Consider the following 15,836-nt stretch of genomic DNA (forward strand, 5'->3'; position numbering starts at 1 on the left):
CTACCGAGAAGGCCCTCTGCCTGGTTCCCTTGTAACCTCACTTCTCGCAGTGAGGGAACCAGAGTTCTTTGTTGCATATGAACCAGGAAACTATTGGTAAACTAGAACAGTACATTGGGATGTAACCTAGCTTATTTTCCTGGCTTGTTAACCAGCGGTAAGCCAGAGTTCCTTCTCCTTTGACATAACAGGAACCCTTAGCTTAATACAAGCCAACGTGTGCCAAAGCTGGTGCAAATGAGTGAGAGGCGAGGGCAGTGAGAGAAGAGTGCTTTGAGCCCAGTGTGCTTTCCTCATTTTATAAACCATGGTTTATGGAGCTCTGCAAGATTGTCCAAACTGGGTCACATTGTGAACTAGGCATGCGAAGTCCAAAGGAGAAGAAAAAAACATTTTCAGGATTTTTAAAGCACTGAGGAAAACAGGATGGCTGCATAAATCATTTCAAATCATGCACAATGCCCTTAGATGAGGACATTTTTACTGGTGTTAGTTTTAAACAGACATCACTGTTACCAAGTTATATTTTAATATCAATACCTGCTTGTTGTTTTTCTTCTCTTCTGTGTTCTTCTTGTCATTCTTTTTGTAAGCTTCAAATGTTGCAAGATCAACACTATACAAACACTCAGTCCATTTTCCATAGAGTGCACAAAGCTTCTTTTTGCTGTCAAAGAGCCCCCCCCCCCACAAAACAAACAAATTAAGGAACAGCTGAAGTACTGACTTATTATAACAATCAGGTTCACACTCTAAACCACTGGTCTTCAATTGGTTGCTTGGGACTCAATACTGGGTTACGGCATGACCTAAGATGGGTTGCAACAGCTGCTCTTACCACCCTAGAAACAGACGGTAGAAAATTAAGAAATGGGTCCTCAGTGCATGTTTGAGTTTAAAGGTGGGTCCTTGGTCTGAAAAGGCTGAATGAAGACTACGGCTCTAAACATAAGTTAAGACAGTAAATGCTCAACTCACAGAAGCTAATGAACATCTAAGTCAGGTGTAGGGGACATTTTTCAGCCCCAAAGGAAGCATTATTCTCCCACAAAACTGCATGCCACTGGTGAGCAGGGACAGAGACAAAGGAAGGAAACACAAAGAATGTGACTCTTGCCTTTGTACAGTGGGCTGCATTCTAACCATGCAGAAGTCAAAGGTTCATACACGAGACTCTCCATCCAGGCAAGCAAGGGGCTTTATCACAGTTAAGACCACATTCTAGCCAGCCCAAAGCACTCAAGGAAATGGGAGCAGGGCCAGTGAGAGGTGTGTCCTGAACAAACGCCTGAGGACAAGAGAGGTAGCCTGGAGGGCCAAATCTGCCCCCTGGGGACTGAGGCTTCTCATCCCTAGTTATGCAACATAATTTAGGCTAATAGCATTTCAGCATTTTTGTAAAAAATATAAATGATCTGCCATCTGCTTTAGAAATATAAGCAGAGAGGCTTGCTTACCTTTTATCCTGAATGTAACCTTCTACTTTGTGCAATTCCTTCCCAAAAAGGCCACAGGGCTTGAAGTTTAACATGCATTTTTCACCAGTTCTGTGGGGGCAAAAAATGAAATTTAACTCTACGCCTTCTCATAATTTACACTTTCACATCAAATACTGTACTGGCTAAGCCATTTAAAGTACTTCGAGCATGCAAGCTCTAACTCCTGTAGCGTTCAGCATAATATATGTACTATATCTGCCTTTGGTTTATGGGCTTTACTACTAAGGAGATACTTTGAAAGCATTAAAGGAAAAAAGAAGCCCTGATCCAATATAAATTAAATACACTGGATCTTTGACCATTGCAAGGGTAACATAATATTCCCTGACAAACACTTTCTCCAGCAACATTTTGGATTTGAGTGAAGCTGAGCAGTGCTATTCATGTTGCCTGACGACACTGATTATGTTTTTAATGTTTTCTTATGCATTGGAATTAAGAGTGCATTTTATATCTGTTACTGTATGAGCATGCCACACTTTCAAGCTAAGTAGCAAGTTAAGACTTCCATCTTACTTGTGATTGGTTATTTCCATATTCCCATACTGCTCAATCCAAAGCTTGCCCACAATAATGTTATGCACACAGCATGTAGGATTTGTCCATGTGTATGCTTCATTATGTCTGGAAGGGAGCAAAGAGAACAAGCTCTTAGATTCACAAAACAAAAGTCATCAGAACATGCCTTTAGGTCAAAATCTTTCACAGTGCAAGGAAGCGTAAGCTGATGATTACTTTTCGCTCTCACAATTTTGTATGCTTTAGCAAATCTTGGCCAGTCAGTCCTACCTTAACTCTCTCCCCATCTCCTGCCAGATGAATCTAGGTTTCAGGCATGCACCATGAAAGTCTCCTATCCTAAATTTACTTGGGAATCTCTCAAACACATTTAAGACAATCCCAGAATAGCCAACTCTTCTGCACAGGTTTCAAAGACAGGAACTTCAGCAGCTGACCTTGCCTAAGCTCGGTCAAATACCATACTTACAGATGTAGCTCACTCTACCTGAACTTTGACAAGGAAAGATCTCTGCCCATATCAGATAGGCACACCCATCCTCTAGTTCTCAAAGCCCTGACAACCAGACCTGTGCAGTTTGCCTTCCTTCCTTTTACTTATATACCATGCCTGCTTGGTTCCATCTCTACAAATGGGGAGGGAGTGTTCAGGTTTAAGGATAGAAGAGTGGCTCCCCAAACGGTCCCCCCCCCACAGACCACTTGAAAATTGGTGAGTGCCTTGGCTGAGCACTTAATGATTTTTCCATCTGTCTTAGCAATTGTAATGCTTTATTAAAGATGCCATATAATTTTCTAATTGTATTTGCATTTTTTTTAATTTCCTGTATTTGATTGTAATCTATAGCATTTAAATTGTGATACAATCAAATACAATATAAGAACTAAGAGAAGCAATTAAAATACAGTTAAAAATCAGCATTTAACATGATGGGTATGCTGTCTCCCAATTTCACCAACACAACACATACCACCTGAACGGCCACAGTTTGGGAACCCCCAGTATACATTATACAACACTGCAGTTTACATGCCACTTGCCTTTTGCCTAAGGCAGCCAAAAGATATCAAATAGATCAACTTACTCAAGAAGTTTCAAAGTTATTATCCCTTTGGGTTCTGCTTCAACACTCTTTCCCCAGAACTTTAGTTTAGGATAAATAGAACCATGAAACACAAAGTCATTGCTCAGTCCTTCAGCATAAAAAGCACTGATTGGTGGGTGATGACTAACTTGCTCTGAGATGAGTCTGAATCCAAGGTCCTCTCTAAACACGGAAAGAAAGTGACAGTTGAGTGATATTTGCAGTTTCTCTACAAAAGGGGATAAAATGAGGCATTGCCACATCAGCTTTGTACATTAAAAAAAGAATCAATGAACAAATATCTGACATTAGCTTTCAATTCTCAATGAGCCAGCCAGTTAAATTGCACTGTGAGTTTGTTACCTGACCAGTTCATACGTCTCTCCAAGTAATGGGTTGAACGGCTTTCCTGTACGTTCCCACTGAGAGGCAACAGCTGAAACAGCAAAGGCAGCTACACACTGTTGAAAAAGCAATTTGCACTCATATTTATTTTTGTTTAAAGCAGAAAATCTTACCAATTGTGTGTGTTTTTAAAGCACTAACTCTCATAAAGAGGTAAGCATTCAGGTAGTTAAGTGGCATGAAAACATGTAACGAGGAAAAAGTCAATTACAACCACCACTTTAAAAATAGAAAAACCAAAGAGTTAAGCAGTACTGCTTAATGCCAACCTTACAGCCCTGATAATTAATAGCTGGAGGCAAAATTACTTTTATTTCATGCACAACAATGTTCACAACAGTGTTTCAGATGTTGTAATAATAAGCAGCTCTCCTCTTTATGCATGAAACGGTATGCAACATTCAGAGAACACCAGATGCATTAATTTTGAGCAGAGTACCTGCATTCTTTCAACCGGGTCCAAAAGCGAACTGGCCTTATGAATTAAGTATGTATGCTCCATATATTCTGTCAGTCGCTGTAGGAAACTCAGTGGCTCATTAAAAATGACTGGCATAGTGATCTTCGACAGCTCCTAGCAGAGTGTTAAAAGCATTTATTAAAAATGTTTGCATATACTACTGTGCATTGCCAACATTATGACTGGTATATGTCTTATCATAAAATACAGCTGGTACATATTGGGGGAGGTAGAGGGTAATATGAAAGGAATGTGGGGGGCAGGAACCCTGCCACCCTTTTAAACAAGAGCCCGTACAGCTACAGCATGCAAGGGGTAGAGTGCTGAAGTTGTATCAGGGAAACCTGGTTTCAAATTTCCACTAAGCCATGAAACTAACAAAACAATTCCAAGTCCCTCACTTACTCTAATCTACATCACAGAGTGGTTGCAATGATAAAATAGGCAAGGGAAAGGACCACGCTAAGCTTGAAAGTATTACTAAAACACAAATCATAAGAAGAGTTGAAAGAAGGCTGACTATTTTACAGTGAGCTGAAATAACACTTAGAAGGCATTAATGCAAAAGGGCCAGTATTAATTAAGCTGTAATTATTTTATTGTTAATTATTAATTACAATATTAATAATTGCAGCATTAATTTATGAAGTACCTAACAGGCACTGTATAAGAAATAAAAAACCTAACAAGCTTTACCTGCAGGCTACAAACCAGAATTGATTCCCCCAACTTAGCTTCTTCCAGATGTTTTGGACAAGAACTCCCATCATCCCTGACCATTGCTCATGCTGGATGCAACTGATAAAAGCTTGCCATACTTTTGTGACATTTGATTTTATATAAGACACACAGCCATTTGCTTCCAAAATGCATGCATACATCAGTCAGTCCTTAATTCTTTTATTCAAAAGCCGGTTTGGAGGGGTGGGGAATCAATAATCTATTACTACACATTTACTATAAAGACTAAGATTAAGCTTTTTATTCTAAGCAATGTTTCACCTACCATTCCAATGCATTTTCTTAAGATGCTCCAAATACTGAAATCATTTCTGGAAAACATTGGAGAAGGCAAGCTTGTCCTAGATGGGGGGGTGGGGATGGGGGCAAGAGACCAAGTTCATTAGACCTGAATAATATACTTCTAGTTTTAAGTATTTGTAGAATGAAGAGTGTATGCAATACAGACATAACAGAAACCTGCACTACAACAGCCAACTGGTCTCCCAACTCTCAATTTTTCTATTCAAATAGGGCTCATGATACATCACTGATCTCAAACCAGTTATGTACCTCAATATAAACCACCCAAATGTGCTGCTATAGTAGCAATAAAGAAAAAGCAACTTTTGTTAGGTAACCAATTCAGACAAACTGTTTTGTCACACAGGTAGTTGAAAAGTTATGTCCTCAATATAAAAGTATGAATCATTATAATAAACTTGGGTATATGTAAGGTGTTGTCATACATTTAATTAAGAACTACTTAAGGTTAAACAGCCCAATATTCTGCATGAGTAACCACAGCTCAATTTGTAAAAGCAATTTTAAAAAACAGGAATTTAAGAAAAGATGTGCAGCTGTGTAAATGTATTTCTGAAGCACAAGAAGTGGGTGGGTGACATCCCACTTAATGCTGGACACTTGGTAAAGGCATTAAGCGTGTTAGGGAGCCTACCTTTGGGTGAGGGAAGCCTGTTAATTTCTTTACTATGCAACTGCTTCCCCTAGACTCATACAATTCAGCTGAATGATGAAGTTGACTAGATGAGACTAGAAGCTGTTTCTGATCCAGACAAATTCACACTTAAGGAAGACTGTTCTGAACAGTGGGCCATTATCTAGATTGCTCTCTCTTACTAGTCTCCTCTGTCCCTACCCCAAATATATATTGAGCTGTCTTTTTTTTAAGCTCAAAAACCAGTTCTAACAATGCAAAGAAAGAATGACTTTTCATGGTTGTTCCCACAACAGTCAGGCTAGAATGTAGATAGGTATTGCAGCAGGTGCTAGTCATGCCTCTGTAAGTATACCATGAGAATTATTGCTTGAAGCATAAAAGCCTACAAAACCAGTTTGACTAGAGCCCATAATGGAACAGGAAAAATGAACATGCATTATCACTGGAAGTAACTGTTCTACAATGCCGCTGTCCAACTCCCTGAAAGATTATCTTTGTACAAAGCCTGTACTACAGCACCTTTCGGCACCAGAAGTGTCTTCATTTTGCCAACAACAGAAAATACAAATGCTTTTACACTTGTATTTTTAATTTTTTTTAAATCCCACCACCCACCACAACCACCAAGTTAATTGCAAGTGGTTAGCTTTTAATCTTACATCGTGATCACACTCACTAGAAGGGCTATTAACCTATCTCACAGGGTTGTGAGATTAAAGTAAGCAAAAATACCTGGTAACCTGCCAAAAGCCCTTATGGCAGGAAAACCCAACTTGTGTTTATCCAGTTCTAATGGTGCAAAATACATTATTAATTTCTACATCAGGCCAACATAAAGTCTGTGAATTCCCCCCCCCCCCAAAAAAATAAAGCACCGTTAGCATACAAGTCAGCATGAAAAATTGATATTTTTTTTAGGGAACAATTTTAAGCTGGGTGGCCTGTAATATACTTGTGCACCAAAGAGATGCTGTCTTTCCAAGCATAATTTGCTCTATTTTTAGTCACCAGACCTGAGGGATCCCAGTCAAATACATTCCTTCTTCCAGTATTAAAGAAGTGTGGTCTTTGTTTTTTAAAGTAACACAAACCCTACATGTACACTTGCTTAGTGTTGTGATTTTCCTCAAAAGAACACCAAAATGAATCATCTGTATATCACTAAAAACACTTGACATTTTGTAACCGGGTGTTTTACCCTTATAGTAAGAAACACAATTGGAGAAAATTGTTCTTCACTTTCCTGAGAACAGTCATTCTGGGAGTACTGTGTTCAATCCTCATGCTATATAGAGACTCTTCAGACTAAATCTCTGCCTGCCACGAACAAAATCCTGTCCAAGTCTCTGAAAATAGTCCCAATTTCACCGTGTTGCTTCAACCTCACTGAACCCAACAAGAATTCAGATGGCAGACTCCTGTCATTGTAAAGTTTCCCCCCTAGATTTACTACCCATTTTGAATGTACTTCTCTACTCAACAAACTGTTTCCAAGGATCCACTAAACAGATCCAGCCTGGTGTACTGGACCCCAAGAGTCTTCCCTCTTTTATTTTCCCTCCTTAGAGGAGACATGTTTTTGTGGCATCCTGGGCCACACTTGGTAGGGAGATCCGCAAGGTTGCTTTGAACCTCCCCTTCAGATATTTTTCTGACTCCTATGATACTTGTCAGTAGCAAGTGAGCTTCCCCAGTACCACAACCTTTAGGAACTCCAATGGCATCTCCACTAAGCAGGTCGGTCCCTCAGCTCAAAGCCTCAAAATTCACTCTTGTGAGAATTCACTCTCACAAGACGTAGTGATAGCCACTGACTTTGGTGACTTTAAGAGACCATTAAACATGGGGAATACATGGCTGTTAGCCACAACGGCTGCATTCTAGCTCTACTTTCAAAGACAGCATGTCTGTGCACACCAGTTGCTAGGAATCACAGGTGAGGAGTGTGCACTGTTGCAATTGGGCCCTGCTTGTGGACTTCTCATAGGCATTTGGTGGAGACTGTGAGAACAGGATGCTGGACTAGACGGGTATTTGTATCCTGATCCAGTGGGATTTATTTTGTTTATGTCTTTAGCTTCCTTTCACAATGCATTCTTTCCCCTCTCTCCTCTCTTAATTACGGTATTGCGAGCTTAGCCCTATTGCTGAGAATGCTGCCCAGTCAAGAAAGAGGTCAGCAACATCTTACACTGACAGTTTTCTCCTGCATCATAAATGAGCAACAGTCTGTCCCAGTCTCTATGTTCTCAAACTACACAGCTCAGTTCCTGCCTGTGTACACCACTAAGGATATGCATGTTCAAATATTAGTGTTTCATTATTTTGTAGCACAAGAAAAGGCAAGTCCACAGAAGGAGAAAGCAAATGCAGTGGAAAGTTGACAGAGAAGTTGGTTTTCTGTAACTTTCAATTAAGATTAATGCTAGATTGCACAAAATTGAAGGGGAAAGGAAACCACTGCATCCCAATAGTGAAGGGGACTAATAAGCACAACTTTGGGGGGGGGGAGACACACAATTGCATAGAAACAGAATAAAATGCTCTCAGCCACCATTCAAAATTTAATAGTAACATTATTTGGGAATACCATTCAATGCTTCCCATGTTACATGCTGCATTAGCCACCTCTACACTATGTATGTCATAACCAGTTTACCCATCAGGGCTTTCCCCAAAGAACTCTGTGGAGATACCCAAAGCTGTCCATGTCCCTTTATACAACAATAGTTCGGGGCTCAATGGGTGGAAGCCATGAAGGTTAAAACAAGTTGACATTTAAAGTATAGACATAAATATCACTTGTGAAACAGTAATGTGCTTAAGTTATATTTAGGGGACTTCTCTATCTGCCCACCCCCACCCGCATTTATAACTTCTACATCTACCCCCCCCCCCCCAAGCTAAGCTAAGAGTACTATATCTGGGAAGGAAGTAGTGGTCCCTTCACAGGACAGGCCTGCATCCAGATAACATTTTGACTCCACTCGATGGGAGACAGGAAGGCCCCGTTATTAAGGCAAGTGCCCAGTCCAGGATATCTGAAAAAGAATTCACAAGTGAGACAGAAGTCTTCAATTTCAGGAAAAAAAACTTGCATGACTCTAAAGCTCCTTAACAATATGCCTCCCTATACTTCTTTGCAACTATCATCAGCAACCAGCATTTATTACTTACTCCAGCGAAAAGGATCAGTTAAAAAAAAAAAAGATTGTCAGAATTGATTTCATCCAAATTAGTGCAAAAGGGCAGGAAAATGTTTTCTAGTTTTAGAACTGCTTTCTTCAGTTACTCATCAGGATAGAGGGCAAGGTTTATATTGTTTATTTTACAGTAATCTTTATCCTGCCCTTCAGCCAAAAAATGCCCCAAACCAGTTTACAGATCAATACAAAATAGAGTCACCGCCCTCAGGATTATAATTTAAAAACACAACACAATGGAGAAATGGTTCAGGAGGAATGAAGAAGTAAGACGATTCGGTTCAAGTTCTTAGTGTCAAGTTCTCTTAACAAACAGCTGGGGTAGAAAAATTCGAAGAGAGGCAGTCACTGGCCTCTCAGTTGCAGTGATGAAGCTAGAGGCCCTTCCCTGCTACGCTTGATGTAATGGCTGCCACTGGGTTGCAATGGTGAGAAAGAAGAACATGATTTCTCAGCTTAATAGATTTTTAATTCTATGAAATATTTTGCTTTATTTCACTGCACTACATTTTGCATTCTTTATGTTATATGCCTTAAACAGCATGGTATTTGTTAACTCACCAAAGCAGGTAACTATGGGCCTACCAATTTGAAAAGTGTTACAGTGAATAAAGAGGGGAGCGTTATACTAAGGAAGTGTGTGTTCTGTCTCAATAAAAACATTCCTTGCACAGGTTATTTGCAGAAGACAAGCTGACACTAGTGTTTAACTTAAACAATGCTTTTTAATTCTTTTATTTTTTTAAAAAAACAATTGTACCACTTTTACTGCTGCAATCCTGAAGGGGTACATGTGTATGCCTAAATAACACATCTAGCAGTTGTTTAACTGAATTTTATAGAGAATGCTTAGTTTATTTTACAACAGTAAAAAGACCTGCATTTTCATGGCAATAAAAATAAAGGCATAACCTTCAAAAACTGGCCAGGTGAATGTTCCAGTAAGTCAAAAACAAAACAAAACAAAGAACAGTAGATAAGTTGACGAAGCCCATGGAACTTGACCAAAATGGATCTGGAGCACGTCCTGGCATAGTGACCTAAAAAGACTGATCTATGAGTCCCCAGGTAATGGGATTGCCTCAGTCAGGAACCCAAGAGATGGCTTTAGCCAAGCCACACTCTCAGCCTCCACTTGCCATATGGGTACAATAGTTACCTACCTTACAGTATTGTTTTAGCGATGACAGCAGGGTATGCTATGTGAAAGTACTTTTCGCTAGCATCATCTCATTACAGAACTCATGTACAACCTACAACAAAGTGTTGTTGTGTAGAATGCTCCTGTTCAGGGTTCCAGCCACACATGCCCAGGATTTCCCAGGATACGCCAATTTCACCACCATTCGTGGTTTTCCATTTCCCTTCCTTCAACTGTGAGCCAGAGTTCTGTGGTCACTGACATTCGCAGTCCTCACTGGGCAGTTCTTGGCATTCTCCTCTTAGGGCTTTCCCCCACCTAAACCATTTTGCAAACCTTGCGGTTTCTTCTCCCCACCTCCCGTCTGCTCCCAGGCATGCTGAAACTTCCCTCTTGCACATGGATGGTGCAATTTTGGCAAGATAAGGATCGGTACTCCGAGAATGAGTTCACTATTAATGTATAGATAGAATGTACAGAAGAGAACATGCCCAAAAGTCAGGAACTTTGAATGAAAATTCCAATCTGATCTACTAGAGTCTCATAAAAGCCATATTTACAGTTTACATCCAGTTTCACTATGCTATACCAATGGGCTTGCATTCCTTAAATAACATGCTTAGTACAAGTTGCATATGGTTTGTATCAAATGGCAAATATTCTTTTCTGCTTCAGATCATGTATTCTTTTAACATTAGTTATGTATTGTCAACAATGAAAAATTCCAAGAGTTTGAACATGCCAATTATCTCAAACAACCGATAGCAAATGCCTTTAGCACCAGGGACACAGAAAAACAAGCAACAAGACACATTCTTTGCACATGAAGCTGGCTTTAGCTCTGATTTCACCTATTCTAGTTACCAGTACTTCTCATATTCAAGGCTAAATTTTACAGGATAGTATTCTTAAATGCTTAAATTTGAATGATTTTGTGGTGCGGCTATATGGAGCTAGTTAAGTGTCTACAAGTTACACCCCATTACGTGTCATGGAGGTCCCCAAACACATCTTCATAGACTGAACTTGTGGCCAGAATTCCCCCAAACTGTTTGGACTATTGTATCTCTTCCCCTCGCACCCCAGACCATCCAAGATAATCTTTTGGACTAGGTGGAAGGCAACTATTGTCAATAAACCAGCTTCGTGTCATTCAAGAAACTAACAGCATTTGAAGTGCTACAAATGGACTGAACTTTAGCATCCATTTAAGTCCCAAGATGAGGGGCAAGTAGCATCTCAATTCTGAAACTCTGAAGTTACTTGATTGTATAGTTTGTGTTGCTAGACATAGCCCTAAAAGCACATAAATTAAGGCAGATGGGAGAGAGAGCAGTATATGGCCCTTATTTTGTTTGGCAGAGGCCAACAAGTCACCTACTGGTAATACCAGCAAAGCATAGAATCTTTAACCAGAAGGGGCCCTCCTTCCTGTTGCAATCACAAAAAACCAAGTACAAGACCTCATTGGGAGTTAGAGCTGCAGCCAATTAGTAGCACTTCCTTCAGCATGCCACTTATTGCACATAGACACAAACAGCTGAGGAAATCAGTTAACATGCTTTTTTTTGTAGAACAGGAGTTGTTTCTACATTTACACACTGGTGGTTCCATTCCTGACCTGTGTGTGTAAGTGGAGTTTGCATAAGCCCGCCCTGCCCCCGTTCCACCCCACTTTGGGACCACTTCCGGGTCAGCAGCAACGAGCATGTGCGTGATCACGTGTCAATCCGATGCGCATAAAATGGTCACTGTCCGTACTTGGGCTAATGAACATTATTTACATGTCTGGCTCACTGATAAGCCCACAGTTAGCCTTTGTATATTTGGGGCTTTTAAAATATTGTTACAAGGTATCATTATGGAAGTTTAAATATTTTTGCTATTTGAAATCAGCACCCTAGAGTCGTTAACAACTTTTCTTACCCCTTCTCATTGCTGACACCAACGCTGAACTGGGATTATGCCAGTGTCAATGTGATTATGACAGAGTAACACGGTCAGAATTGCCCCTTCAATCTATTACACTTCCAAAAGCATTATGAACTTCCACTGAGGAAAACTGAGCAGCCAGTTTCTTGTTCCGTTTTAAAAGTGAAATGGCACAGTAACAAGTGAGACACACAGAGAGAGACAAAAAGACACTACTAGGCCTGTGCATGTGTTTAGTTATTTCCTCCCATCCTTGTTTCAGAACTGCACATAATGTAAGCCTAAGCATGAGAATCCAGAAATGAACATGTCAGATGAAATGACAACTCGTTCCCAAGACTAACTGGTTTGCTACGTTCTTAGCAGAAAAGTCACATGCCGCATGCGAAACATGCCCAATTCCAAACTTTGGGAGAATGTCTTTTCTGTATGTAATACAAACATCACTGCAGTTCTAGAATAATGACAGATATTTATTTACAATTTTTACCATAAAAGTATGTTCACCTTAGTGTTGTATCAAAGCTACATTTAAAATTACACATGCATTTCCTCCCCTATGTATATATATAAATATATATAGTTATAAATGCAAACATAAAGCACTCAGACAAACCATGGTAAAACATTGCCCACATAAATGTATGTTACAACAGTAGTCACGGTATGACAAGAGAAGAAAACAGGACAAGAATCCCAAGACAACTGAACAGCTTCATCCCCTGAGGAAGTTTGCTCCAAGGCAAAATTTAGATTGGTTTCCCCACAGAGCTCTGAGAATCTGCATCAATATACAGTATTTGCAGACACCAATTCCCTAAATGGCGCCAGATGACAGGTCAGATATTGCAATATAGTTCACAAAGAGATGCGAGCTGGAAAGTTAAAAAAGAATATGCTCTAGCTGCATTTTTAAAACGCTACCAAAAAGTCCATTAAAAAATACAGCAAAAGACATAATTATTGCTGAATAAGGGTATGGGGGCAAAATTATAGAGATGTAAAAAAAAAAAAAAAAGTGACCAAAAAGCCTAATGAGAGACATCTGTAGTGGAAAGAAGAGAAATGCCAGGGGACTGGGGAACAAATAAGAGCTTGGCGGCTCTTGTCACCTCTTGTTTACCATTTTGGCAAAAGAGTTTTACAACAAGCATTGTGGAAAGCTGCCAAGTTGCAGACTGTTTCCTATAGTTAGAGCTGCCTTGAGCTGATCTTTGCATCCTAGCAAAAAATCATTTGATGAAGGACCCTAATCCTTCCTTTTTCCACTGAATGAACACTGTGCAAACTGCATTAGCAGGACTATCTCCTCTAACGTGAGAAGAGGCATGGGAGATTGGGGGGGGTGCTGGTTATCATTTATTAAACAGAGTCAATCTGAGGGAGGGGTGTGGAATTTTGACTGCTTATTCGTTTAAATTTCATTGTGCCAAAAAATCTGAAATATTTCTACAGTCCTACAACAATTGTGGGTGAAGACATGATGGGTTTCATTCTGCACACAAGCCACGGTGCCATTTTGCAGTGATCAGAATGAATTAAATTGAGCCAAGAGGCAAGCATGTAAATGATGATACATATGAGAGTGAAACGTATTTAAACCGAACTCTCTCTCTTGAATGCCCTGTCTTCAGCAAATAAAATAAGGTCACCGTCTTTATGCCAAGCAACTAGTGATAGTGAAACAGTGGAAGTAAAAAATAAATGTGCGCATATTAAATTCTCTCTGCATTGAAACCTGAGAAATAAGGTGCAGTATTTGTTACATGTCACGGGATCTATTGTCCTCCTTTTACATGTAAAAAAAAGTTAAGAACAGATGAAGCAGAAGATGTGTGACATTTTGTCTTCAATATGACCTCTTGCTTTTGATGTTTTTTGTTTACAAAAACATATTGAAATATCTGGCCAATACTAGCATTGAATGAAAGATAATGCAAAGGCGATCAAGTAACTGGAAACTTTTTTTAAAAAGCAGTAAGAGACCCACATTAAAAAAACATGAAGAAACAAGAGACCAGTATTGATGTCAGTGAGACAAATTTAAATGAGTCAGAAACATGCATTGTTAAGAATTCATGTATTTCATTTGCAACATGGTGTAGTCACATCAATGTACCCTACTTTTTTTAAAAAATGTTAACAACAAAAAAGATGATCTCGTATAAATGAACTTCTGTTCCACCACTGTTCAAAGGGAAAGGCAGAAGTACCCCCAAGTATCTTTTATAGATACCACATATGGGGTGGGGTTTTTTTTCTAGTACAGCAGTAAAGGTTGCAGCCTCTCTAGACAAAAATCCTACCTGTGTTTTTTGATGCCATTTGACAGAGTCTCTCCAGTTTTACAGGTCTTTTCTCCAGACATGTCAGATGTTAGAGTGTCACTAGAATCCACACTGTCTTCTAATGAGTAAGTTGTCACAGTTTCAAATCCACTCAATGATTTTTCGGATTCTGAATCTGTAAGGCAGATGAACGCCAAATGAGACACACTTCAGGCTAGCCTTTCTCAGGCTAATGGACACCTCCTTCACACAGCGCAATGAAACTTAAGTAGCCTATGGTGTACTGATGACAGCATTTGTCCAGTGAAAACTTAGTACAAGTAGAGACTGAGTCTCTGAAAGAACATGGGTGAGCAAATTGTTCAGCACCAAGGATTATACAAAGATGGGAATGTGAGCAGGGACAGACAAGTACAGGGTACCAGCAAAACATCTTACCAACTCCTAAACTTAGGCCTGCTACAGGTGAAATATTAGCCTGTCCTTTAATCATACTTATTGGAATCAGGGTTAAGATACGAGTTCCTACACAACTCTTGTTTCATAGTTTTAATATGAGAATCCAGCCTTTTCCTCTAGGTGTGTCATTTAATTCCTGTGCTACTAGCTAAATTTAACACCAGGTATTCTCCTGATTATTATTTTTTAATGCACATCAAGATTTTTCAAACTCATATGCCCCAACAATAAAGGATAAAAACACAGTGAAACGCAGCTTGACACATTAAAGCAAATATACTCACCAGCAAGTACAACCCAATGAGGAAAGGAAAACATTTTTTTTTACCAACTATGGTAAACATGGTAAATGAGCACAACGTGCATTCGCATTGGTTACACACATAACAATCCTTTGAAATACACTCAACAAGGACCAGCATTTCTCTGAATCATACCCATCTGGCAGATGCCCAGGATTTCAGTTATCAGCTGCATCTACACATTACTACAAGTTCCATGACCTTCATTCACCCAAATGGGTAGAAAAGCCAACTAGGTAATGCTATTCAGGGCCAGTAGATCTCTATTTTTAAACGTGGAGTACAAAATTTCACCAACTGTGTGTGTGTGTGCGCGCGCACACACACACACACACAGATTCAGATTTGCATTTGCTATTTTAAATACACTTATTTGTACTTTTACCAGCCATAGGGAGGAGGAGGTGCTATCTAAAGAGCTTAGAACCTACCAACAACCACCCTAGGCTTCATAGAACATATTTTCCCGAGACTGAGGACGTGTTTTTAATTCCAATGTCTGGCAAAACCAAGTTTAGTCACTTACTTTCTAACCCAGCTACAAACACAGAAAAGGAACTGAAGACAGCACACAGACCTTTTGCATAAATGTTTACAGCTTGTGCTGTAAACAAATCTGATCAAAGCAAACACTATGTTTGCATAGATGGCAATGCAAAATTTCAAGAGCTGGAACATATTGGCTGTTTTTTATGTATGGATATTAGCAATCCAAGACACTGGATACACGGAACTCAGGATGGAAGCAGATTCTTCACATCATGAAATTGGCTCATAACCTTCCCTTTGCAGTCAGTTATTCCTAGTGTTAGATACCAAAATGTACAGGAGAGTTCTCTTATAACATTTTAATACTTACGTG

General features: G+C 39.6%; 1 protein-coding gene across 5 annotated transcripts in view; it reads right to left on the reverse strand.

Annotated features, from left to right (window-relative positions):
- OSBPL1A (oxysterol binding protein like 1A) overlaps positions 1 to 15,836 on the reverse strand; it is a 73,016-nt gene that overhangs the window by 11,838 nt on the left and 45,342 nt on the right. For all 5 annotated transcript variants that reach the window (XM_033155052.1, XM_033155053.1, XM_033155055.1 and 2 more), the window contains 8 exons: positions 14,232 to 14,388; positions 4,975 to 5,050; positions 3,948 to 4,082; positions 3,467 to 3,564; positions 3,104 to 3,286; positions 2,016 to 2,123; positions 1,458 to 1,547; positions 541 to 667 (listed from right to left, as the gene is read on the reverse strand). In XM_033155052.1, coding sequence (XP_033010943.1) covers positions 541 to 667; positions 1,458 to 1,547; positions 2,016 to 2,123; positions 3,104 to 3,286; positions 3,467 to 3,564; positions 3,948 to 4,082; positions 4,975 to 5,050; positions 14,232 to 14,388 — 974 coding nt within the window. The remainder of the gene's footprint in view (positions 1 to 540; positions 668 to 1,457; positions 1,548 to 2,015; positions 2,124 to 3,103; positions 3,287 to 3,466; positions 3,565 to 3,947; positions 4,083 to 4,974; positions 5,051 to 14,231; positions 14,389 to 15,836) is intronic.

This window comes from Lacerta agilis, chromosome 7, assembly GCF_009819535.1.
Source record: "Lacerta agilis isolate rLacAgi1 chromosome 7, rLacAgi1.pri, whole genome shotgun sequence".
NCBI lineage: Eukaryota > Metazoa > Chordata > Lepidosauria > Squamata > Lacertidae > Lacerta > Lacerta agilis.